Source organism: Ambystoma mexicanum, chromosome 8 (assembly GCF_040938575.1).
Source record: "Ambystoma mexicanum isolate Mex_15411 chromosome 8, UKY_AmexF1_1, whole genome shotgun sequence".
Taxonomy (NCBI): Eukaryota; Metazoa; Chordata; class Amphibia; order Caudata; family Ambystomatidae; genus Ambystoma; species Ambystoma mexicanum.
In genome coordinates, this window is record NC_090929.1 from 1,455,999,527 (window position 1) to 1,456,025,597 (window position 26,071).

At 48.2% G+C, this 26,071-nt stretch overlaps 1 protein-coding gene across 2 annotated transcripts in view; it reads left to right on the forward strand.

The window, feature by feature from the left end:
• The window catches only part of LOC138473107 (zona pellucida sperm-binding protein 2-like), an 895,281-nt gene that overhangs the window by 273,956 nt on the left and 595,254 nt on the right, over positions 1-26,071 (forward strand). For both annotated transcript variants that reach the window (XM_069611626.1, XM_069611625.1), the window contains exons 2-3: positions 17,759-17,823; positions 20,915-21,001. In XM_069611626.1, coding sequence (XP_069467727.1) covers positions 17,759-17,823; positions 20,915-21,001 — 152 coding nt within the window. The remainder of the gene's footprint in view (positions 1-17,758; positions 17,824-20,914; positions 21,002-26,071) is intronic.

A 26,071-nucleotide genomic window follows, 5' to 3' on the forward strand; every position in this document is an offset into this window, starting at 1 on the left:
AGACCAACTGGCCATTTGACACACCCATATCTGCATCCGTCCCATCATTGTGAACCCACATGCAAACACCCCTGACCATCAGCCCAATTGTCTGGGGTCCTACTCAGCAGATTGTAATGAATGCCTTTCATGCCAAAACACGTGTGGGGAATAGAACCCGATGACCTCTCCTATGTCGGAGGCATCCGAGGATGACTAGGCAGGCCCATCTGGGGGTGGGACGTCCGAGCCCTCAGGAGCCGCCAGTACAACCACCACCCTGCAAAGGGGCAAACGGGCCATGCCAAGGTAGATGTCCCGCCATGACACTGCATTACAGCAGGACCAGGCCCACACACCCCCTACAGCCCACCAGGAGCTCAGTAATGCCAGCTGCACTCACACCTGCAGCTGTGGGCACCGCCACAGAGAACACGCCACCTAGCGGAGTGACCGTGGAAACAGACAGCTGCCTGCTCACAACACATGCAGAAGTGCCAACAACCCCTGCTCACAATCTCCGCCAGCAAGACTCCACTACACCTGATAGCCTACCCCACCGCCAACAATTTGAACAGACCCCCGATAGCCCACCCCGCTGCTGGCGAATACATATACCTGATCTAAACACCAACACACCAATATGGCTCCCCTGTCAACAGCCCACACTGATAGCGTAGACTCTCTCCAATGCAACCTTCACCCACACTCTGCATGCTGCTGCAGAGGCTGGGGGACAGGGAGCAGAGATGGAGGCCATTGGGCTCACCCACACAGGACACATGCAGGCCATACACAACAATATCAAAGGCACATGCAGAATTGCACGAGAACGCAAGGAAACAGTGACAAATGCCAGCATGGCCGCTCTGACTGCATTTGGTCTGAGGGTCAGGAAGATGACAGTCTCGGCACTTGCAGAGGCCATCTGGCAAAGCAATGTGTTGGTACGCCAACAGCTCCTGGGGCCTGGATCATTTCCTTCAAGTTCAATCATACCAACAGGGGGCTCCCAGCAGAGCATGCTAAGGCGTCAGTCCCAGCGCCATCTGCGCTCCAGATCACTGGGTGCTGGGAGGGGCCACGGACATAGTCAATGACGTGACACCAATTACCCTGAGTGGCCATGCCGTGGATTTGGAGGGGGGCAAGGAGATGGTGTACTGGTAAGTTGGTGGGAGGGGGTATAGTCTGTTGGGAGTGGGGATAGTGTGCTGCGGAATTGGTGGGGGGATGGGAATTGTTCAATTAAACCGTGAAAAATCAATGCAAGGACATTCATGATTGTCTTAGTCGTGTTTGATTGCGTGGTGTCACTCAATGGTGCATGGCGTGCCATGTGAAATTGTCATTCTCCCATCCCTCGCATCGTCTGTTGCCTGGTCTGGCACCACCTTCAGGCACTACGTCATCCACTGGGGGTAGCATGTCCACGTCAGGGGGTAAGGGTACATTATGCCTTATACAAATGTTGTGCAACATAGCACACACAAGCCCAATCTTCCCTACTTTTTCAGGTGTACATAAGGGGCTCCTCCTGTGCGATCCAGGCAGCGGAAATGTGCCCCCAGGAGTCCAAAGGTCCGTTCAATGCACACACGGGTCCTACTGTGTGTGTGGTTGTATGCCGTATCGTGCAGCGTTCGCGGATCATGCACAGGGGTCATCAGCCAGCCCAGCTGTGGGTATCCGGAGTCACCTGCATGGGGAGTGGCACACACATCGGTCACTGTGAAATGTGTGTTGCTGGACTAACATTTTGTATTGGAAATGCATGCATATGGGGCTTCATCACATCGTTCCTGTAGGCGGCCTTGGGGGCTGTGTATTGCGCTTGCTTGTGGCATGCAGGGTTTCCCATCAGACGTCCATACTCTCCTGGGGGCATTTGGACAATATTGCAGGGTGGGTGTACAGGGGTACATGGCTATAGCACTGGCAGGCCTGCATGGTAGTACTTCAGATTCCTTCAGACTGCTTCCTGGGCCTGGGAGGGCCACCTACGCAACATGGGTGCAGTCCAGGGCTGCTATTACATTTGACAGTTGTGCTATGGCATTGAACTTTACCTTCATGGCATTTACCTCGGCTGGGGTGGTGGGCAGTGCAATGTGCTGGTGAACATGCCGCAGGAGGGCATCCAGCAACTGGGCCAACACTGCACAGAATGTGGGCTGCCATGCTGTGCATCATGGCCAGAGTACTGGAAAGTTCCAGTACTTAAGTGTAGTACAGACACTAGCTTCAGCAGCACAGCTGTCTGGATGTTTACCCTGCTCCCTAGGTCATCCTGTATTCTACTGAGGAGCTCCGTTATGGTCTGCCTGTTGAGGCGGTACAGAGTCACTACATGAGTGTCGGTGAGGGCTTGACCCTGGGGATGGGTGCACACCTTGCTTGGGCTCTCCTCACCCTCCTCCTCACCACCACCTCTACTCCCTGTTCCCTGGCCTTGTTGTCCTGCATCTCTACTTCCAGGTGCAGTATGAGCAGCTGCCTGTCCCAGCTTGCAGCAAATAATGGCAGCATGGTGTTGGAAAGGGGTAGGGCTATTTTATGTAGCCCTCTGGAGTGCGTTGGGTGGACCTGTTGCTTCATTTCTGGTACCTGTGTTCATTTATCTCCAGCTGGAGGTAAATCTAGGCTGTTTTAGCGCTGTACATGGACTTATGATGGGGCTGTAATTGCGCTTTGTGTTGACGGCTCTATTAACGGTGGATATAATGACGCTGGTTTATTTTGTGGCCGGTGGTATTTCCGTGGACTCATGATCCTACAGTGCTGTATTAGTGGTGCTAATTCCACTACCGACTCAAGGGCTACCGCTCAAATCGTGATGGAGGCTCAATTTGTGGCCCAATATTGGGGTGCAGAATTTGCACTAGCTAGTGATTAATGGAGGGTAAACAAATGATGTCCTGTGTGAGTGTAATTGAAGTGGCAAGTTACTTTTTACAGCAAGCTAGTAGCTTGCAACTTTAAATGTGTGCCTTTTGCTAATATCACACATTCTAGTATGAGACTCATATAGGTAGATTTCATTATTCTGTCAGTTATTGTGCAAGTTTTATTGGGAGAAGATAAAAGATTATGAAGCAGATGCACTTTATCAAAAAAGAGGGCTTTTCAAATGATTGTCCTGTATAATACGATGCTATTTATGAATGCATTTATAGAATGTCATATGAACAGCTTATTGCAATATGAATATATAGATGAGACGTAAGTTATATAGGGCTGGAGGAAAGACCACTGTAAAAGATGGACCATAGTGTTTGAATGTATATCAAGGTTTAATACATCACAGCATGACAAGCCCTAAGCAAGGGGGACGAAGTAATTGCTTTTAGTGTGCAATTGCTTTTGGTGTGAATAAACCGGCTTCAGCTGTAGGGTCATTTGCTGGAAGCCCTCAGTAAGAATAATAGTGATGCACTGAACACAAGCTACAAGACACCCTCCTAGGCCAGTGTAGGAAAACATTTCAGGTTTTCCTTAAACTGGTTGCCCAGCGTTTGAGACCTATTTAGGGCTGCTGTTGCTCAATAAAACTGCTGATCTTTTGAGTCTTGGGATATAGCCCCCCCGCCCCCCAGCAAACTCCTGTCTTAGGTTTATAACGTGGCCTGCAACATTAAATCATCCCAACCAATGAGTTATTTTATAGGGAAGTTTATTAGTCTAATTGAATAAAATACTGGATACGACCCTATTCCTTCTTTCTCTTGCTTCTGGACTGGTTATGGTTCTATAACGTAATGACTTCCACATGTGTCCCCTTCACTATTTCCGACTTCCTGCTCAGTCTGCTGATTAATCTCTACAGGAATAGAGTTGGGTAAAAGTTGCACTGGGGCTGCGCAGCATCATGGGGCATGTCTGTTCTGGTTATCCATGGCAGTGCTTAAACCACATACAGATGTTGGATACCAAGTCAGCCTCAAAGAGCTGGCTGCTCTTGCACACAGGTGGGCATGGTTCCACCACAATTATAGATCGGTCTCCTGTAACAATGAGAGCTGTGATCATGAACAGTTCTGCCCTTAGACTGCCTTGTATGTTGCTCCCTTTCCACATATGGAGGACTAGTTCCAGCTGAAGCAGGAACTTTTCTTTGGTCGCCGTTAACACTGGTAAAGTTGGACAAGATGGGTTCTGTGAAGTATGTAGGGAGGCCACATAACTAATTTTGTTTGCCTATCGGATCATGATAGTCTCTGGAATCTCAACAAGTAGTTGTAGGCTACCAGGGTGTAAATCTGAGCCAGTCCTACCCCATAGGGAAAAGTGGCAATTGGGAGGACCCCAATCGCCGTCCCTTCATATAGTTCCCACTTGATCACCTACAGTACAACTGACCATCACACAATACCTTTCCCACCTGATGCTCGTCTAGTCGTTTTCAAGACTAGATGGAGAAATGTCACCCAGCATATCCCTTGCAAGGAGGGGCACCTCTACCAACCGAAACAAAGTTCGTCTGAGTGATCGAGATCCTGAAAACAACTTAGTATTTGGTAAAGCCGCTTCATGTCCTGGGACATTGTAGTCAGCAGTTCAGTGAAGGACAGCTGACGCACAGTCCAGAAGCTGTGAATGGTCATGTGCATGCAGTGTGTTCATTGTGCTTACCTCAGGGAGAGCTGCGGTACAGCTCCGTAGTCTTCAAGCCAACTGACAGAACAAATGGGTCTAAATGCAAACTGGGACTCGCACAACATTGTCCTTAACATTGTGCTGCAGAATGGCTTCCTATTCAAAGGTGTGAACTGCGGAGACGAAGCCCTCACACAAACTGGACCTTGGACACTGTAACCCAACACTACGGGCACCATTGCTGAAATGAGGGGGATCTGCACATGAGCAAGGGGCTGGTGGGGCCTAGACCCCATTCTTTTTTGTACCACCTCCTGGGTGGGACGAATGGCCCATGACGAAAGCTAAGTATAAAGGGAGAGCTAGGAGGTAAGTTGTGGGTTGTTTGCGCAAAATCGGAGGCGGCAGAGGTGGACCCAAGATACCAGGCAGAGGAAGGACTGTGAGAGAGGAGTACAGGCAGTGTTAAAAGTGCGATATTGGTAGTTACGAAGTGGTACTGTAAGTGAACGTGTGGGTGGTAGGAAAGAGTAGGGAGTGACCAAGAAGATGTTTGGGGAAGTGAGTGGTCGAAAGGTGGAAAGAGAGGGCTGGTGGGGAAGAGAAGTGGCTTGAAAAAGTAGTACTGAGTAAGGTCGCGGGTGGAGGGAGTGTTGAGATGGATTTCTGAACTCTGACCTGGTGGGCAGAGGTTCAGAAGGCCAGCCTACTTTCTTCGAACAGGGTAACCTTCTGGACCAGCCACACCAATCAAGGTAGCATTGGCGTCGGTCAAGAATAGGTCTCAGGAGAGGTGAGGGTGATTGAAAGTCCACAATGAGCACACACAGTAAACGACACCACAAATTATTCGGTTGTTTATATCAAGACATATACATTTATTAAAGGCCTTTTAACTCAAAAGATGAAACCACAGCAATAGTAACAATACTAATACACTATACTCAGGAACATATATACAGTAACTATTGGCCTAAAGGAATATTCAACAAGTAGAGATCTGCAACCTGTAAAAGAGGGTCCGACAGTGCAAATATACTTTAGGCAATTCTTGAGTCTCAACCCTAACTAATAGGCAGTCCAATCCCTATGAAGTGTGGAGCCTTGTGCTCAAAAGTATTTTCAGCGCAGCAGCCCTCGATCGTGCGTTAAAGTACACAAAGGGTCTCCAAGGGGCTGTAGTGTCACAGGAAGGGGGGGGTAAGATCTAGAATAGAGTTCCACTATTCGAGGGTCTCCTCAAGGGCGTAGAGCTATTTCCAGGAATCAGAAATAGGATGGTAGTTCAGACTATCCCTACAAAGGTGAGCGGCCCTTGGGACAATCGTGCATAAGTCTATGGATGCACCGGGGGGCCACTGGTAAGCGTTGCAAATACTCACCGACCCTCGACGCAGTCCGGACCAAACTTTGCCAGTCAAGTCCAGTTCGCTTGCAGGTTCGAGCCCAGCAGTTGCGCGTCTCTCTGGCTTTTAGGGGCTGCGTTCCGGGACCTCAGTTCGTGGCAGGACAGTGGCGATTTCTCTGCTTCTGGGGAAGGGATCAGGCCAGTTCCACTGCAGCTTGTCTTAGGGCACAGGGGGCACACCAGCAAGACACCCACAAAGCTTGTCACCACAGCAGGGCGACACAGGTACTGCATGATCTCGGGTTCAGGCAGATTCTAATGCCAGACCTAGGAATGCTAGGTGTATGAAACTCCGCGGGAGAGAGTGCCTTCTACCAAGAGTTTACGGTTCCCAAAGTCTCAGGTTGAAAACTCGAGATAGTGGCGGTCCCAAGGCAAAGGTCCCATAAGAGCTGGTCAGTTCAATGGGCGGTCAGGAACCCTTCCGAAGAGGCTCGTTTGCAGATCAAGTAGGAGGTGCTGAGAATAGTTGGTCCCACTAGTCCACGGGTCAAAGCACCCTTGCAGGCCTTCAGTGATTGAGAAACGGGGGCTTCGATGGGACAACAAAGGGGTCAGGATGCCTTCCAGTGGGTCACCAGCGGTTCCACAGATCTGTTTCTTCGGTTCAGGATACGTGGCTCCTTTACTAAGTTCTGTGAACTCGGATCGACCTGGGTCTAGATTGCCTTCTCTTATCTGAAATCTCCTTCGCGCCAAAACGACGAGAAACCAATAGATCTGCTCACATTCAACCATTCCAGACTTTAACCAATCATGGACCACAGTGGTACCAGTCATCCTGGCACCCAGGATGTGTATTGGAACTAGATGGCTCCAGCCCACATACTCGGCGCACACACACGGCATGCAGAAGCCTGCGAAAGCTTTGGTTTGAGCGGGGGTCTGCATGACCAATAAGGAATTGCCCGGGTCTCGATCTGGGGAAGGCAAAGGGACAAAATGGCCAAAGGACAGAACAAAGGACCTTGCACATTCACCAAAAATCTTTTGAGGGTGTCTTGGGGCCTTAAAATGAGACCCAAGCGCACTGTACTGGAAGGTACATTGCGCACTGATAAACTGTTGCCAAGAAATGGCAACAAAGTGAAAGACTAAGGGAAACAGTCTGAAGGGCGTGTCAGTTTCCCCTTAACAAGATGAGCAAAAGTCCAGCAGAGTGCAGCAGAAGGCTGCGCTCCACTGGTAAGTCAGGCTAGGATGGTCAGACAAAAGCTAACAATTGGGCGGCTCACAACTGGAGGGAAAATTACCCCTAAATGGAGATCATTCCAAACGGGGGGAGTAGGAGGAATGTCAGGCAGTAGGGATAGCGGACATAAGGGACACCGGGTCAGTGAGTATGAGACTCAGTAGGACGGTATACGAAAGCAAATAGTATATGATATGGCATTTATAATGCGCCTAGTGTTTCAAGGCGCAGGGGGCACAGAGGGAAGACCAAGACAACGATCTTACTAGGCCAGGTAACATTGATATCACGCAAGTGCAGGGGAGGGAGAAGGGACATGTGCAGGGGGGGGGAAGGGGCAGTGCAATACATGGGATCAGCAGTAAAATAAATCGGAATAGGTAAGTGCGGCCGGCTTTTGGCAAGTACAGGGGTAAGTGCAGACAACTAGTGTTGAGAGCTGGTAGGGGACTGTAGGGATACAGAAACAGCCCCCAAGTGCAGGAGTTGCCTGGAGGTGGTGCAGGTGTGCAACTGGCGGGGAGGGGACCTGGGCATGAGATCAGAGTGGCGCCAGGTGACTGCTTCTTTCTCTCCTCCTCTCCCCGCTGAACTCCTGACTGAAACTGCACAAAGAGGGAAGGTCTTGAAGTGCTTCCGGAACCGGAGATGGTTCTTCTTAAATTTCAGGGAGGCTGTTCCAGAGGGAGGCCCCAGCCGAAGATGGAGGTCTACCACCAACTCTTTGCTTGGAGAAGCGACTGACCCTGAGGGAGTTGGAGGCGGATGAGCGAAGAGCTCGAGAAGGAAGATATTTAGGAAGAGTTGAAGGTATTGAGGCTCTAGGCCCCAGAAGGCCTTGTGGACAATGCAGAGGATTTTGAACTTAATCTTCGCTGCCACTGGGAGCCAGTGCAGTGATTTAGGTCCTGGAGAGATATGATCCCTTGGCTTGAGGCCAAGGACAAGTGTCGTAGTCCTGTTCTGGATGAGTTGCGGAGAGTAGAAGCAGGCAGATTTAGAAAGAGGCTGTTGTGGTTGTCCAGCCTAGAGAGAACCAGAGCTCAGGAGACAGTGAGCTTCTGGGGGAAGGAGAGGAAAGGGAGAATACAGGTGCAGCTAGTAGTGACTTCTCAGACCTCAGATGTGAGTAGAGAAGCAAAGTGTGGTGTTGAAGATGACCCTGAGGTTTTTAGCCTCACAGGTCGGAGCAGGAAGAGAGACCGGCCAGAGAGCGACCGGAAAGATGTAGATCAGGAAGAGGGCGTGGAAGGAACAGTGATGGTGAAACCCCTGGTGTCAAAGTTGCATTCTTTCTTGGGGGTAGCGCAAACAAATTACAAGCCTGTCGATTTGCTCCCTTAGGAGTTCAAATGGAAAAGGGTGTAGTATTTAGGCCATCACCAGCTGTCGAATAGCTATTTAGACAGTAGGGGTTACCCATCTCTAATGCCAGCCTGGGGTCTACAAATGCCTGGTTTAGGGTGGGGATCTCCCCTTCCTAGATTAGAGGGTTGGCCTCTAGACTCACTGCTAAACCAGATAAAAACCATCAAACGGTCTCTAGGAGTTTGTGTATTATTGCAGCTGTCTGTGACTTCTTTTATTGAAACAGATGTTAGGAAACCAGTTTTGTTGCCCAGAGCAATACCCCAATTGAGGATGGCAAGAACGGGAAGAAAATGGGAACAGGCGGGCGACTACCGTACTAGGCCTGAAGACATTTCTGGTAGAGCCGGAGGTTGACGAGAGGTAAGGGAGAAGAGGAGCAGAAAGGAGTGAGAGGAACAAAACAAGCGACTATCGTACTAGGCCTGGCGACATTTCAGATGGTGCTGGAGCGGTTGGGGGGTGGGACTAAGAGTGGGGAGGAGTCAAACATGGTTGCTGTCATACTCGGTCCAAGGACAATTCTGATAGAGTAAGTGCATAAAAAAATAAAGGGGGGGGGGGAGAGAGAGAGAGAGAAGGGAGAGGAGGAGAAAGCAGAAAGCAGAGAATAAGCAGTGAAAAGAGTGGCAAAGCAAGAGGGGAGAGCGAAAAACAGTTGCAGAAGTCAATAACACATGATGTTGCACGAGAGCAGCAATGCAAACCAGGATTCAAGATGACGATGGGCATAGCATCATTAAGGGCCATCCTGAATACGAGATGCAAGGGAAGACCAGCATGAGAATTGAGAGGGGTGAAGCACCGTGAGTCAGTCCATAAGTCAAATCCAAGCATTGGCCACAAGATGGTGATGGTAAACCATAATGTATCGCAACAAACACCTGCAATGTTTAGATGTAGGGGGTGGTAGGAGAGGGCTGACACAGGCAACCAGAGGGTTGTAGGGGGCACAATGGATCATCACTGGTAACCAGAGGGGGGTGGGGGGCACAATGGAACATCACAGGAAACGTGAGGCGGGTGGGGTGGACAACGGAACATCACGGGCAGCCAGAGGTGGGTGGGGGGGCACAATGCAACATTGCAGGCAACCAGCAGAGGGGTGGGGCACATGGGAACATTGCGGGCAACCTTAGTGGGGTGGGGGGTAGCGTTATGGTAACGGACAGGGGCCTTACAAACAGGTCTTGGAGGCGTGCCGGCATTCGCCTGCTGGTTCGCCTGATTGGTGCAGGTGTAAGGTAAGTGCACCAATCACAGGCAAGCAGGCAGAATTCAGGGAGGCCAGCAGGAACCACGAGGAAGGGGCGGCCATGTTGGAAGGCCTGATCTTCAAGAATTGCAATGTTTGAATGCAAATAAACAGCCCATGGTGGTAGGCGCCGAGGGGCACAACATAGCAGCAGACGCTTAAAACAACTGTGTATAGGTGCATTATAAATGCCATATATCAGACTCGCAAATAAAATTAGTAATTCCGTGTTGAAAGTGATATTCGGAGATTGTTGCTCAGCGTAGCGTTCATAGCAATAAAAGCCACAAGGGGCTTACCTTCCAATGGATGCATCATGGGGGAAGGATCCCAGGGCGTCCAGGCCACGGGGATGAGAAGGGACCAGGGGATACAGAAGACCCACAAAACGGGAGTAACTCCACATGTTTTTGCCTTTTGGCATCAGGTAGATGCACCTTTGGTCTTTGGACACAGAGAATAGGTGACCAAGCATTCAAGCTAGTTTGAAAGCAAGGTTGCTTCAAATTGTGGCTGGATTACTTGAAACTTTGCATGTAAGGTTCTTTGTTGCTTTCAATGGCAAAGCAAGGCGCACAAACGAGGGAATGGGACTTCACAAGCAGTCCCAAGTAATTCACAGCAGAATACACGGATCAGAATTGATGATAGTTGGAAGTGATTTGGTCTTGCTGACTAGGAGTCTGGCTAGTGTGATGCAAACAGCTACAATGAGCTACTTTTGAATCCCCATACCAAGTGTTGTCATACAACCTTGATGGTAGTTTTTATCAATGTGCATTAGAACACCTAGAGAACAATTAAAAGATCATTAATCTAGTTTTCATCTCATGTGGAATTTGGATTTGCGGCACAATATGTACTGCTCCTCATTGCCAATTGGTAGCTTACTGAGCGAAGCCTGATACACAGGAATAAAGCCTTTATAGCCCCTTCCCAACCAATATTATTTCGACTCCCCGAGTCGAGCAGGTGTATGGATGTAATATACTTCTGATGTTTGTTAATCTGCTTAGAATCACATGCTGTGCATAGGTCCGACATCCAGTGGTCACTGCGGAGTATTGCATTTTGTTTTTCGTAGTCGAAAAGGGGACGTCGACAAGGCGTGTCTGAAACACTATCCCTATAGTGACGTGCGTTGTACCCACAATCCCTCACGCGTCGAGGTCCCTCAGATTGTTTTTTTCCGCCCAGCTTCTGGTCGCCTTCACGCGGAGCTCCTCGAGAGACATTGCAACTCCTCGACCTTTGGTCGTTTTTTCTCTAATATTAATAATCCCTCCCTCGACGCAGTTGTAAGCTGTTCTCCGCCGAAAAGAATCTTCGACGGAGGGTCGAGCGGAAGGAATCCTTCGGCGCTGCCGAACACGTGGCCTGGCCTCGCAGGCCATATACAGTAGGGAGAGTGGGGTCGTGGGACATCTCTGGGTCTTTTCTGAGAATGCCTTTCCCTTTCCCCTTCCTTTCCCTTGGGGTGTTTATCGCGATTTATTGCCTCGGCTATGGAGAGGACACCGTTTAGGTTTTGCCCACTTTGTAAAGGCAAATTCACTTGGAAGGACAAGCACTCACGGTGTAACCGCTGCTTGCCCCTCGATCACAAGGAGGAAAGGTGCGCGGCTTGTCGGCTTCTTAAGCCTAAAACTCTAAAAGACCGAAGGGTTAAAAGGTGGGCGGCCTACGCGATGTCGAAGGCCGAAGGTTCACCCGCCGCTGCTACCACCGACAGTGACGAGGAACGCGATAACACGACCTCCGCTACGGAAGTCGAAACCCCCTCTAAGGAGCGCTTACGCGCTTCGTCGTCTGTCCCCGGCCCCGACGGGCTCGGCTCACGCCCTGCTTATGGGGATGAACACCCCGGCGACACAGACGCACACAAAGATGCACATAAACACACAACCCACGGCTCTTCTTCGACGAAGTCGAAAAGACCTTCGGCGCCCAAGGAGACGCAGGTTCCACCGGCGGCCTCCTCGGACCGTTCGGGTTCGAAGCCCCTCTCGCAACCGCAGCCGCGACCTGCGACTGGGCTTTCGGCAAACAAGGGCGCTGCCACCAAACCATCGGCCGGTGCGCACCAACAGAAGGCGCAGACCGCCGTAGAGCGTTCGATACCCATAGCGTCGAAAACTCAAGCTTCCGCCGACAAACGAGTCGCCGACAAGCGAGTCGCAGATAGCTTAGCAAGGATCGCTGTAGCCGATGCCCAAAAGTGTACGCCTAAGATTACGTCGAGCGTTACGCATCAGTTAAAGGATACGCCGAAAAAGCCCGAAGGGAAGCAGGGACTACCCCCTTCAGTCAGGGAGTCTCCCGACTCACCTGAAGGTTTTTCGGAGGGCGACGGGACACTTTCCTCGACGCTTTGGGAGAGGTCGAGCCATTTCGAGTTAGATAACCCTATGTTTCCCCCGCCAGACCGCTCTGGGGTACCCCATGAAACAATGGAAAGACTCCACCTCTGTATGGAGAGGATGGAAAGGTTCATGACCACCCAGGCCTCTCAAACTCACAAGAGGACCAGAGAAGGGCCTCAGGAGGACCCCAGGGCCAAAAATCCGAGGCTAGTCGATCCCCAGCAGGACACAGCCTCAGACTTCCAAGATGTATATGACCTCACTGGGGAGGAACAAGACTTCGAGGAGGAAGATGATTTCATGGACAATGAAGAACAGAACCAGGAGGAATGTCTGGAAGACAGAACAGACATTATAGAAGAAGGCTTCGGGGTTAACCCAGAAGAGGGACCTTCACACCCCTGGCAATCACCATCAGTGTATTCCGACACTGATGTCCTAAACCTAACTCCTCCGGACAATTCTCCAGTTAGGAACACGTCTCCAATTGACGATCAGCCCACGTTCAATGCACTGTTGCGCAGAGCAGCAGCGCATTTCGAACTCGACACCGGGGAACTCTCTCCAGAATTGGACTTTGTAGAAAGAGTGATTAAAGAAAAACCCCCGGTCAGCCAGACCATTCCACTCCTCGCTTCAGTGAAGAGAAGGATCATACCTTCGCTGTCCACTCCCGCAATGATCAGAGGGGTCAATCCACGGATTGAAAAACTTTTCACTCCTTCACCCTCAGACCCCCTCTACATTAGGGGACATTCCATTCCGGATTCCCTAGTGGTATCTAATACTAGAAAGAGGGCAGGGGTACCACTTTCCACCAGTGAGGCACCCCCTGACAAGGAGGGCAAGAGGCTATATGCCCTTGCAAAAAGAGTTACTTCCTCGGCTGCCTTCTCAGCAAGAATTGCCAACAATTCATTGCTTGCAAGCTACGCAGACGCGCAGTGGGCCAAACTGCGAAAAGACGCCGAGGAAGCACCGGAGCCTTTACGTACGCGCCTACTGTCAACTATTGGCGAAGGAACCCAAGTGAACCAGAGCATTGTTAAAAACTCTCTGGACGCGGCAGAAACAGCAGGACGTTCCTTGGTACAAGGAATACTCCTAAAGCGCCATGTATGGCTGCGCAACTCAGGCTTTAAACCAGAGACACAGGCGTCTTTGATAAATAAACCTGTCGAGGACGCTAACCTCTTCGGAAAAGCGGTAGATGAAGCCCTAGAGATGGCTAAAAAAGAGTTCGACACTATCAAGACTCTTGACCAAATCTCTAAGCCCACTACCAGGCGCGGCTATGGCAACAAACGCTTTTTTCGTGGCCAACGCCAACACCAACAACAAAATCAACATCAGCAATACCCTGCCACCAATTACCAAACCAATAGTGGGCAGTACAGCCAAAGAGGCCAACGCCGGGGCAAAGGGAGGGGTCGGGGATCCACCCCCAGAGGCTCCCAAGCCCCCAACAACTCTAAGTGACGCGAAGATTCGAGTCCCCTCCCATGCAACACCGGTCGGGGGCCGGATAACATCCTTTCTTCCTGCATGGGAGGAGATAACGTCAGACCGTTGGGTACTGTCCACCGTAGCCCACGGATACTGTATCGAATTCAACAGTTCCCCATCCTACAGACCCCCGAGGGGACGTCGCATGACACCGGAACATCTTGCCATCCTTCTCCAAGAAGTACAACTCCTGCTGGAAAAAGGAGCCATAGAGGTCGTGCCTCTATCTCAGGTAACGGAAGGTATTTATTCAGTGTACTTCCTTGTACCCAAAAAGGATCTAACCATGCGCCCTGTATTAGATCTGCGCCCAGCGAACAAGTTTATCAAACCCCAAAAGTTTCGTATGGTAACCTTACAGGAAGTAATCCCACTGCTTTCTCAGGGAGATTACATGACAACATTGGACATGAAAGATGCATACTTTCATATTTTAATGTTGCCAGCGCACAGAAAATACCTCAGGTTCATGATAGAGGGCAAACACTACCAGTTCAAAGTGCTACCCTTCGGCATAGCATCAGCACCAAGGGTATTCACGAAGGTGCTGGCAGTGGCAGCGGCCCACCTGCGCAGGTTGTCCATCCCAGTCTACCCTTACCTCGACGACTGGCTCATAACAGGGGATTCTTACGAAACATGCTTCTCCAATACCCAAAAGACAGTAGACCTTTTGTTCCAGTTGGGCTTCTCCATCAACGAAAAGAAGTCCAATTTAGACCCCAGTCAAATCAAGCAATTCCTAGGGGCTCTAATTCAAACAAAGGACGGCCTCGTCTTCCCCTCCAAAGAGAGGGTCCAAAACATGCTGTTTCAAATCCCTCAATATGTAACCGGTCGAGAGGTGACGGTACGCAAGGCAATGCGCTTGCTAGGAATGATGGCGTCGTGTATTTATTTGGTACCTCACGCGCGCCTGCGCATGCGCCCAATGCAAGAGTGGCTCAACAGCCAGTGGTGTCAGGCCAGCGGACTATGGGAGGATCTAGTTGTGGTCTCGCAGGCCTTAGTTCTCTCGCTACGGTGGTGGACAAAGGAAAACATGGAAAAAGGGAAACCCTTTGCCACACCCGCGGCGGAAGCCACTCTAACCACAGACGCATCCCTCACAGGATGGGGGGCGCACCTATCCCATCAGACTGCTCACGGAGTGTGGACTCCGAACGTAGCATCCAAACACATAAATCTACTGGAGCTACTAGCTGTGTTCAAGGCGCTAAGAGCCTTCCAGGAACACCTACAAGGCAAAACAGTAATGGTCCTTACAGACAGCACCACAGCCATGTACTACATCAACAAGCAAGGGGGCACCCACTCTCCAGGCCTGTCCAAGCTGGCCCAGAATATATGGAAGTGGGCTCTCAAACAGGACATGTTCCTACTATCACTACATGTACCCGGGGAACTCAATCTGCTAGCAGACAGTCTCAGCAGAGATTTCCCCCTGCCCAAAGAGTACAAATGGCGCCTGCACGAAGACATCGTCCTCGACGTCTTCACACAATGGGGATTCCCAGATATAGACCTGTTCGCAACCCTGGAAAACTCACAATGCCTAAGTTACGCCTCCAGGTACCCCCAGAACCAATCCAAGGGGAACGGTCTGTCGATGCAATGGTCAGGGAAATTTGTTTACGCTTTTCCCCCCCGACTCCCCTTCTCAACAAAGTGGTGCACAAGATGCACCAGGAACAAGTGACCATGATACTAGTGGCCCCAATGTGGGCACGACAACCATGGTTCGCTCACTTGATGGAGATGTCTCTATCCCCCCCAGTAAAACTCCCCTGCCCGTACAACATGCTGTCTCAGGACAAAGGCAGGACTCTGCATCCATGCCCCCAGAACATGAACTTAGCAGCGTGGCTCCTGAGATCATAGAGTTCGGACATCTACAACTCCCGCAAAGATGCATGGACATCCTCAGGGAAGCCCGAAAGCCGAACACTCGCCACTGCTATTCTAGCAAGTGGAAAAGATTTGTCATCTGGTGCAGGAGTAAAAGCATCAACCCTATTGACTGCTCTCCCACACATGTGGTCCTATACCTGACCCACCTATTGGATTCAGGTCTAGTGTTTAACTCCATTAAAGTCCACCTAGCTGCACTTTCTGCATACACCACTTCCCAACTCAAAGTGTCGTGGTGGAGGATCCCTGTTATAAAGGCCTTCATGGAGGGAGTAAAGAGAATACACCCCCCGATAGCTGACCCAGCTCCCGGATGGGACCTTAATGTGGTACTTACCAGACTCATGGGCTCTCCATTCGAACCCATGCACAAAGCATCTCTTAAACACCTCACGCTTAAGACTGCTTTTTTAATAGCTATCACCTCCATCAGGAGAGTAAGTGAACTTCAGGCTCTTTCTATTCTAGACCCCTTCGTTACAGTTCACAAAGATAAAGTGGTTCTACGCACTCACCCTAGGTTTGCTCCGAAATTTATTTCTAAATTCCACGTAAACCAATCTATAGAACTACCAACGTTCTTTCAAAATCCTTCCAATTTGGGAGAAAGGACTCTGCACACACTAGATGTACGCAGAGCGGCCATGTTCTACATGGAAAGAACCAGACCACTGAGGAAGACTAATCAGTTCTTCGTCTCGGTGGCAGCAGGAAGAGAAGGAGATGCAGTTTCAAAATCCACTATTTCTAGATGGATTGTTCAATGCATCACTCTCTGCTATACTCTTGCTAAGAGAGAACTGCCCTTTAGGCCAAGAGCACACTCTACTCGAGGCACGGGGGCATCCATAGCATTCATTGCAAATGTTCCCCTTGAGTCCATCTGCAAAGCGGCTACCTGGAGTTCTGTGCACACCTTTACAAAACACTACTGTCTAGATACACACTCTAGATCTGACTCCCAGGTGGGACAGGCAGTATTACGACACCTTTTCTCTACTGTTCCTTCTCATAACCCACCGCCAACTCCGGGTACTGCTCGCTAGTCTATGCACAGCATGTGATTCTAAGCAGATTAACAAACATCAGAAGAGAATGCATTACTTACCGTAAAAGCATTTCTGATGATTGTATCTGCTTAGATTCACATGCGCCCGCCCTTCCTCCCCGCTCGGATGGAAGGAACATAGACTTCCTTTATATATCTCTCTCTCTTTTCTGTACTCACTCACGTCTAGAAGGCTCCCTCAGGGCAGAAAAATACAAACAGAGGGACCTCGCCGCGTGAGGGATTGTGGGTACAACGCACGTCACTATAGGGATAGTGTTTCAGACACGCCTTGTCGACGTCCCCTTTTCGACTACGAAAAACAAAATGCAATACTCCGCAGTGACCACTGGATGTCGGACCTATGCACAGCATGTGAATCTAAGCAGATACAATCATCAGAAATGCTTTTACGGTAAGTAATGCATTCTCATATCAACTGCAATATTGTTTGATCGGGAAGCTCCAGTTTCACTACTTTGAAAGTGCTTTATAATCTCATTGTTCACTTACTACTGGCATAACTTGGTGCTTGCTGATGACCTCCACTTGTTCTAGTTCATCTTTTCTGAAGGGGGCCTATTATAATTTATTTCAGCCACCACACGTGCTGCTCATCAAAGAACCCGGTTTCCCATTCCAGCTGACAAATTAGACTTTTGAATGGCAGAAGGAATTGGTATTCAGTTATGTGGATATCCACATGGGTTGCTTTTGGAAGAAGGCGAGCAGGGTACGTGGAGGTGGACAGCTTGTGCCTTGGTTTGTTTTGGTACCGTCCTATGTAACCATTTCCCCTCCTTTGGATAAAAGGGGCTTGGGACACTTAACTGCAACAAAGATTGTCACTTCTCGGCTGCAGCACATGAAGGTGATTTTGCTTCAGGGCAGTATTCCTTGCATTCCTACAGAAATCCACAATTAAAAGTAATGATTTGGAGCCCTCCTTCTCCCTGCATGCGAAGTGATTGGAGAATGTTGCAATTGCTAACATTTGTTGCCCCTGATTTTTATGGAGCCTTTTCTTTTACTTTGCTAGTTAATGATGGTCCCTTCCACTCAATGGTTTTCATGACTAGTAGATTTGCTTTCTATTTCTTCAATTGGCTCACTAAAGTCTTTCCTTTTTTAGGCTTTTTCTTGTTGGGCGCATCATGTTGCGGTTATCGGATGCAGCTCAGCACTTGGATTTCCCAGGTAACTAGTTTGCCTTGTTTTTTCTATTTCAAGAGCACGGTTTCCATAAACTATTTTTAAATAGTGCATTTGTAATTAGTCTGTGCCTAGATGTCCACTGGTCAATAAACATTTTATTTCCCATTCTAACTGAAAATTGTACTATGTTTGAGGCTGCTATATGCAAGACTTTAGATTTGGAGGACATCGTTAGGAGGCAGATTCCAGAACTGCTGCCATGGTTTCTCTAGTCTATAGCTTATGTCCCTGAACACTCACCCAAAGATGGAACCTGGGGGGCATGGGGAGAATCTGGACATAGTTGGTAAAGAAGCATTCAGTTAATTGGCTTGCAGGTCATGTGACCCAAAGGGTCTAGTTGTCCTTCTGTTAATCCACACCTTTAAGTTGGATAATAACACGTGTTCTAGCAGTACAAAATCAGAATAACAAGCACTATGAAAGATTTTTTGTCTTCTGAAATTCACCTCTGGAGTACCTGTAAAGAGGCCATCACATCTGAAGGCCTCTATTACTAAGCCAACACAACAAGTCCACAATAGGATTGTGTACTTTGTTTTAGCAATGACTCAGTATGAAGGTTAAAGGTGATGAGTCGGTGTGCAGTAGGTAGGTGGAAGAGGGGCGGAACCATATTGTGATATAGACTTGAAGGGGAGCTAGGAGAGCGAGAATAGAGCTTTCAATGTAAGGAGTACTGTAGCATTTGAGCAAATACATGAAAAACCTAGAAGTTACAATGTCAGTGGGACTCATCTAAGTGCCTAGGCATCCTCTTGATAGGAATCGATGAAAATATACCAGAACATGGTTAAGCATCACCCTCTGAAGCATGAACACAAGTAAATGGAAATTATTTAAAATTATACCTAAAACAACTTGAGGAACTCAGGATAAGCTTGTGGTTGAGTGGATGGCAACCTCTCAGCAGCAGTGAAGTGAAATAATTGAATATACATGTGCCCATGTATGGTCTGAGATTCTGCTCTGCTTGGGTTAGGGCAATGGGTGACCCGGGAAGCAGAGTAGTTTGTGGCTCTAGTTTGGGATTCAAAGCTGAATTCACACGTATGCCCAGATAAGGTTACAATGATGTGCCCCACTGGTTAAGGGGCTACCAGAATGTTTGAATTGATGCTCATAGTTCGAAATAGATTTTGGGATGAGTACCAAACAGAAGACACCAACCGGACGACCTAAGAGGAGACCATGAATTAACTTGCAACGTTCAGACAAGCCCTGGCAGGAAAGATTTGCCCTGGCTTTAACATAATTCCAGCTAATAGACAAGATATGCTGCTCTTTCCCTGACCCGTCAGGACAAACTGAGTTTCAAACCTCCTAAGAAACCCTGACTCCAGGAAGCCTTACTGACATCCCTGCACAGACAAACAAAGGTAACATTTCCAGAGACTGAATACCACAGCCAAGGACAGCATCCCATACCTGGGAGTACAAACCATCAAAAACTACAGCTACGTACAGAAAAAAACCCTGGTGTATATTGATATTCTGATGCATATATCCTTTTTAACCTGCCATTGCTGGATGGGTAGTCTACTTTGCCAATGTATCTGCACCTCTTCTGGATCAAACAGCTGTAGTGCACCATAGCTTTAGCTGCTCTACTCCAACTTAGTTGTTTGCAGCTCCAAATCACTCCTGTTTGATAGAGCAGGTGAGTACTTCAGACATCCACTACTGGAGCAAATACTAGGAACTGATACTATTGACCCCAGCTTTGCTCGATCGACTGCCAATGTTGGAAACGTCTGAAGACACTTGTCCATGGGCTTACCGTCACTATCTGCAAAAAGCATCCAAGCTGCCCTGAAGCAAGTTATCTTAAAATTGGCCTGGAATGAATGTATGGGCATGTTCTTTATACTGTGAGGCAGCACAACAAAAGAACTACTATACTGCTCAGCCACTCGGACCCCTGCCTTCTACCACTGTTTCTTATGGGAGAATAATCTGGGGTTGGGTGAATGGGTATTTTGGTATCCTGGTGAACCCTAGGCACATTTATATTTCAAAGGCAAGTTGAAATGTCCCCTCTTCACCCTGACAGGAAGAAGCCGAACTGATGCAGCCTAAAAAATATGCCAATTTCTAAACCTAAAGGCGTCACTTACCTGTATCTGCATCTTCATCTTAACTTGGACAAGATATAAAGTGTTGGATTTTCTTTATCTTCTTGGTGGCTTACCTTTGGTCGCGGTCTATGAGCAAATGAAGCTAAGGGAGCCGGTTAGCCTATATTTGTGAAGGGAATCGTGCCTCTTTGCCCTAGGATCAATGATTTCATCCAATGTTGTACCCTAGCGCTTGTAGCTTTACCAGTCGCACTTGGAGGCTCCACAGCTGTCCTGGACTCTCTTTTTGCTATACCAAGTAATGTTTCTGTACTTGATTTTCTATATAGTGTGGAATTGCCAGAGTGCATTTGAATGCACTAGACCAGCTGTAATGTATGTTGCCTTATCTTCATAACCCTAGCTTTCAATTCAGCACACATGTAGTCCTTCATTAAGCTGCCTGACCACTGACCTACTACCAAAGCCTTGATCCATCCCCATTGCTTTCGGAGGTGAGCTCGTCTAGAGCAACTGGGCTACAGGTGCATCTTAAATCAAGCCCTCACTTTAAATGGTAGAGCACATCATAACGGAACACATCATGATATGTTCTTTCATAGTTTTGATTTGTTTCTCACCACCTCCCAAATTTCCCCATTGGAACACTTCTACTGTGCAGGCATAAATGGCCTATAGTTTCTAGGTTCTCGGAAACATTACTGGTTGCATTCATACAAATGTTGAAGATGGTTATCTTGAATCTGCTCTTCTGTGTAAATCCATAATGCAAAACAGCAGCGATTTCATGGTGACCTCTTTGTGAGCAGCTTTATACTGCATGGCGTGTCTTCTAAGGTTTTTAAAGTTTCATTATGAACTTGCCCGGCTTATGTCCAGAGTGGGTCTTTACTGTAGGATGCTTGTACCAGGACACCTGCAAGAATGATAGCCTGTACTTTAGGCTCAGTTTTCAAATCTGTTTAACATATATTTTTCTGTTTCTTGTCTTTTAGGTCAGGCCTTGTGTTTGAATGACTCGATGAGGATTTGGATACCCCATCTGCTTGGAAAATCTTCCTGGCATCAGCTCTCTGTTCTAAGTAAGTTTAACAGACTATTGAGTTTAGGAAACGTTTGTATTTCAAGCTGGGAAAATAATCTTTGGACCCTAAGATTATTGGGTTCCCCTTGTGGTCAGGCAGCTATTTGGTTTTGGACTGGTAGTTTAGGCATAACATATAACTCAAATTCTGGGCTATCCCAGAGGAAAGCTAACCTTAAATCCCTTTTCTGCAGCTTGTGATGTACTGTCTATATATTACCCATGTAGCATGTACAGCCTTTGAGTACACGTCCTTTTGTTTGTGCCTATGTTGGCGTGGTACCCAATCCCACTCTTGTTGGTCTCTTTGGGCGTTTGCATGTTCATTCATAAGCATTGTTGGTCTACACTTGCAGTTTAACAGGTGGGCTTCTAAAATCTCCTTAATTTTCGAAGCTGGTATATTTCACAAATGCCCCTAAATTCCAATTCAATAGCTATGTTAAAGGCTTCCTAGATCGAGTTTTTCCTACTAAGCATTACTTTCACCATACTGCCATACTCCCTGTGCAGATCACTAATTCCCCACAGAAATTGTTCACACTAGTCTGCAAGATCCTATTGTCAAGGTTTCAGTTCTGTCCGAAATGTGTCTGAACTCAATTACCACAAATGTGGTGGATTCATTAAAGTCTGACTTTTTAGACTTCTTTTGAGGTTTGGCTTTGAGGTTCCACTGGGGTGAGGCTGCTATAGAAGCAGCACATGTTTGAATGTTCATGCTCAATCTGGAAGATCGTTTGAGGCAAGTGGTTGCTGGCAGGTGACTGGATAGGATTAGTATTGGAGAATGGACATTAACCTCAACAATTATTTTTAAATCTCTAACCAAAGTAATCCCTAAATATTTCACTGTCCTTGCACCACTTGCAATCTCAACAATTGAAGTTGGCTTTACATCTGTCATAAAAGGGAAAGATCAGTTTTAGACCAGTTTATTTTATGACTAGTTGTCCCACTTCATCAAACGTACCTTTCAAGCTAGAACAATCCTGTTTATTTAAGAGCTACAACTAGATCTGCATAAGGTAATATCCTAATATCAAAGTCCCTGATCAACCCTTGAAGTGCAGCAAAGGTTCTAGAGCAATATTCAATAAAAAATGATACACAAATTTGCCTCATACAGTCTGCAATTTGAATTCATTAGCCAAAACTCCATTTACCAAGATTAATGAGGTTAATGTTAGTGTGGTAACTCCTATGAAACCGGTGTTAGTAAATGGAAAAATATTACTTTGAACATTTGGGGTAAAATTAATGCTATAAAAATGACACTACTCCCCCAAAGCTGTTCAGTCAATTCCCTTGCACTTTTCAAAAAAAATATTAAATAAAATGGATAAGGTTTTCAAAGATTTTTTTATGGGAAGATGAGAATGAGAGGATTCCATGATGTGGCAAATGGGGGTTTTTGGTTACACTGATGGATATCATAAAGATTGTATGCTTAAGATGTCAGCACTATATTTTGGATGTAAGAAAGCGGTTTTGCCCACTTGGTTGAAATTGGAGGCTCAAGCAATTTTGCTTTTCGGGCTTGCAAGCATCTGCACTGTCTAAACTACCACAAGGTAATACATTGTTGCGGACTGTACTGATAATGCAGAAAGTTCTGCTTGGTTGAAAGAGAATAATCAGCTCGCCTGGTTGCATAAGCATGCTTCCTTATGGAACAATACGGTACTACAAAATAGAATGTTGGATTTCTAGGGGTATACTGGAAGGGAATATTTTAGAAGGGGGTCAAATAACTAACTTTAATAGATTATTAAATTAGTACAATTTTTAGATGTAATGGCTGGGAGAAGTCTCAGAATAGTGCATTACTATCACAGAATCCCTATGACAGCTCCTCTAGCTGATAAACCAGAGCTGTGCAGGATTTTTGATTGTCCACCCTGAATGGTTGCTACCTTTCTGAAGCTTATTCCTGTAGGGACTGAAATATCTGATGGTTGGGTTTGTTTACGATGAAAATGGTCCACAGATTTGGGTTATGAGTTAACCCCAGCATAAGTTGGGGGGGGCGGGGGGGGCAGGGGGGAAGCAACCAAAAAAGCCAGCCTAAGAATTGGATCCCAATTTACGTCTTGTACAAAAGGTCTTGGCCAGATTATATTGGATGCCTGACAAGTAGTCCTCGTTGGGTCTTCTGGATAATGATCAATGTTGGGGATGTGGGAGGGAGAGGGAGACACTGATGGATGTTAGACTGCTCAAAAGTTGGTGTATTTTGGATGGATGTTAAAGTTTGGATAGACTTGACGGGGAATATTGCTATTCCAAGAAGTCCTGAACGCATAAACTTGTTTTTAGGATACGACTAGGGATCATTTATGGTATGGAATTGTGGATTACCAGAGGACTTGTGTTGAGGCTGTGGAAAACCAAGAAGTCGGCTCAGCTACTTGGTTAAATGATTTGCTTATACTTTCCAACTATGAGAAGGTGATGTTACAGCGGAGAGGAAAATGTAGTCATCTTTCAATGAATCGTAAGGTTAGCCCCGAGTTGGTTGACCAATACTGCATCGTAGGGAGATCTGCCTGTGTAGCCGTGTACACTTGTTTTTTTTCTTTTGTCATGTACTTGATTTTACACACGATTGTCCTCGGCTGTTAAATTGAACATGTTCTTTTCTGTACTTTAGATTTGAATTGAAGATGTTTGTGGTTCCATTATTACTCCTTCTTGGTCTGAGTTGGCCATGTATGTTTGATGTGAACTGCATTCTATTTGTTATGTACCAATTACTGTACATTAAAAATTATAAATGGTTTAAAAAAAAGAATTGAAGAGGACTTCCAAGATGGCCGCCGACATGTAAACATCGTGTCGCCCGATCTCCCCGAACATCATTGTTCCTGGCTGTTTTAGCGGATCCTCCGCAGTCATTATCAGCCCTCCCCGGCTGCCTTAAACCCGTGTCGTCGGAGCCTCGGGGCGAGCGGCGTCTGCCGGCCGCACATCCGCGACTGGCCTCTCCGTGAGCGGACTACTGGCGGCCGTGTGAGGCGGCCCTCTGCTGACCCCTGCCGTTCTGCTGGGCTTCTCTCGCCGGGCGGGAAGCGGGACACTTCGCTCCTCTGGTGGGTCATGGGCTTCGGCTGTGTTGGCTGGAGGTGTCGGCGGGTGCCGGCAGTGGAGCGCCGGGGGCCGCTGGGGAGCATCGCCCCCCCCCCCCGGTGCGGGCGGAAGAGTGGTGGAGCCCGGCTGCTCGTCCTGAGCGCTGGCCTGGGACCTGTGAGGAGGGGCCTCTTGGTGGAGAGCGGAGGCTGCAGCCCGCGGCCAAAAAGGGATCGGCAGCTCTTCGACAGGAGACCCGAGGGGGGGGGCCCTGGAACGCCGAGGTGGGCCTTGCTGTCCTGGGATCCCCCAGCAAGTAAGGAGAGGGGGGGGCCCTGGGGGTGGAGAGCAGTCCCAGGGTAATTCATAAAGAGCCCACCCTCCGGGTTCCCCCCCCCAAGCTTTGAAGTAACACTCGACAACCCACGGGATTTGGACTGTGTAATAACGCAAGAATACGGTAAGTTGAGTATGCTTTATTCTTCAACCCGTACACCGTGACATCCGTCCCCTCCCAGCTCCTTCCCTTCAAAGACCAACTGCCGCCACGAGCGTGGAACCCGGATAGATTCCACGCGCCTGGGACATAAGACAAAGGCTCGCGGAAGCGCGAGCAACTACAACACATCTCCCCCTGTAAACCTCAAAACAATGAGGACAAATTCACACACGAACATCAATGAAGAAAATAGGGAAATTGGGAAGGAACAAAGGAACATGAAGAAGGAGACATAAGAAAGAAGATAATTTAAATATCTGCAGTCCAAGAATTAATAATCTGCAAATTCTAAAACAAAATCCTTGTACTTTGCCGGAATCTTCTGCATTCTGGTTGGGCGGTTATTCATCTTGTTGGAAGCTTCCGCAAGAGCAGAGTTCTTGCATAATTCCCTTCCATCTGTAACTAAAACCAAATTATCCGACACAAACACAGGAGCCTCCTCAGCAACCTCTGTACCCACCTTAGTCAGGCCAAGAGCACCATTATCGGAATCACACTCCGAAGACTCATCCGCCTCCCTTGCAAATGGCGCTCCATCAAATGGCGCAACATCATCACTCCCCGGGACATGCACCCCTACACTTTCACGCCCCACCCGAGTAGCCCGCCCAGGAACTAACACCACTACTGGAACCCCAAGGGCTCGGTATGGGGATCACACACTCAGACGCACACTCAAGATCATCTCCAACTGTAGCACCACCACCCTCACAAAACTGGTCCTTAGTATCCGCCAGCTTTCCTTTAACAGGGACCACCCGCCTCAAACTCCATTTTTCACCACCACAAGATCACCAACTTGCACACGCAGGGGTTTCCTTTTTGAAAGCTGTGACTCCCAAAAACGGGATTGTTTAACGCGTACCTTGTCAAGAACTTCATGCATGTTGATGCAACTTTGCACACCACCCCCAAGGGCGGCTACCCTGAGTTTGGATCCTGGTTTCCTACCCCTCATTAATTCAAACGGAGACACACCAGTAAATGATGATGGGGTAACCCTATAAGCCTTAAGTGCTTCAGTCACTACACTGCACCATGGCAAACCATTGGCGAGGGCCAACTGAACCGCCCCTTTCACGAACCGGTTCATCCGCTCCACTAACCCGTTGGCCTCTGGATTGTACAAAGCCACCCTATGGTGACGGATCCCTAGTTTGGAGAAGAACTCTTGCATGGCACCAGACACAAATTGGGGACCATTATCGGTGACTACTCCAGCAGGAACTCCCTCCCTGTCAAACACCGCCGACAAGAAGTCAATCACCTTCTCAGTGGTGATCGAGGACAAGGCCGTGGCCTCAACCCACCTAGAGGTGTAGTCAACCAACACTACAAATATCTGAAACCTCCACTCAAAGTGTCCATGGGACCCATAATGTCTACGGCCACCTTTGACCACACGTCTTGGGGCACTTCCACAGGTTGAACGGGTTGGGGCGACGTTGTCTTGCTCTTATCGCTGATGGAACAAGCCACACAATCCTTAACCACCTT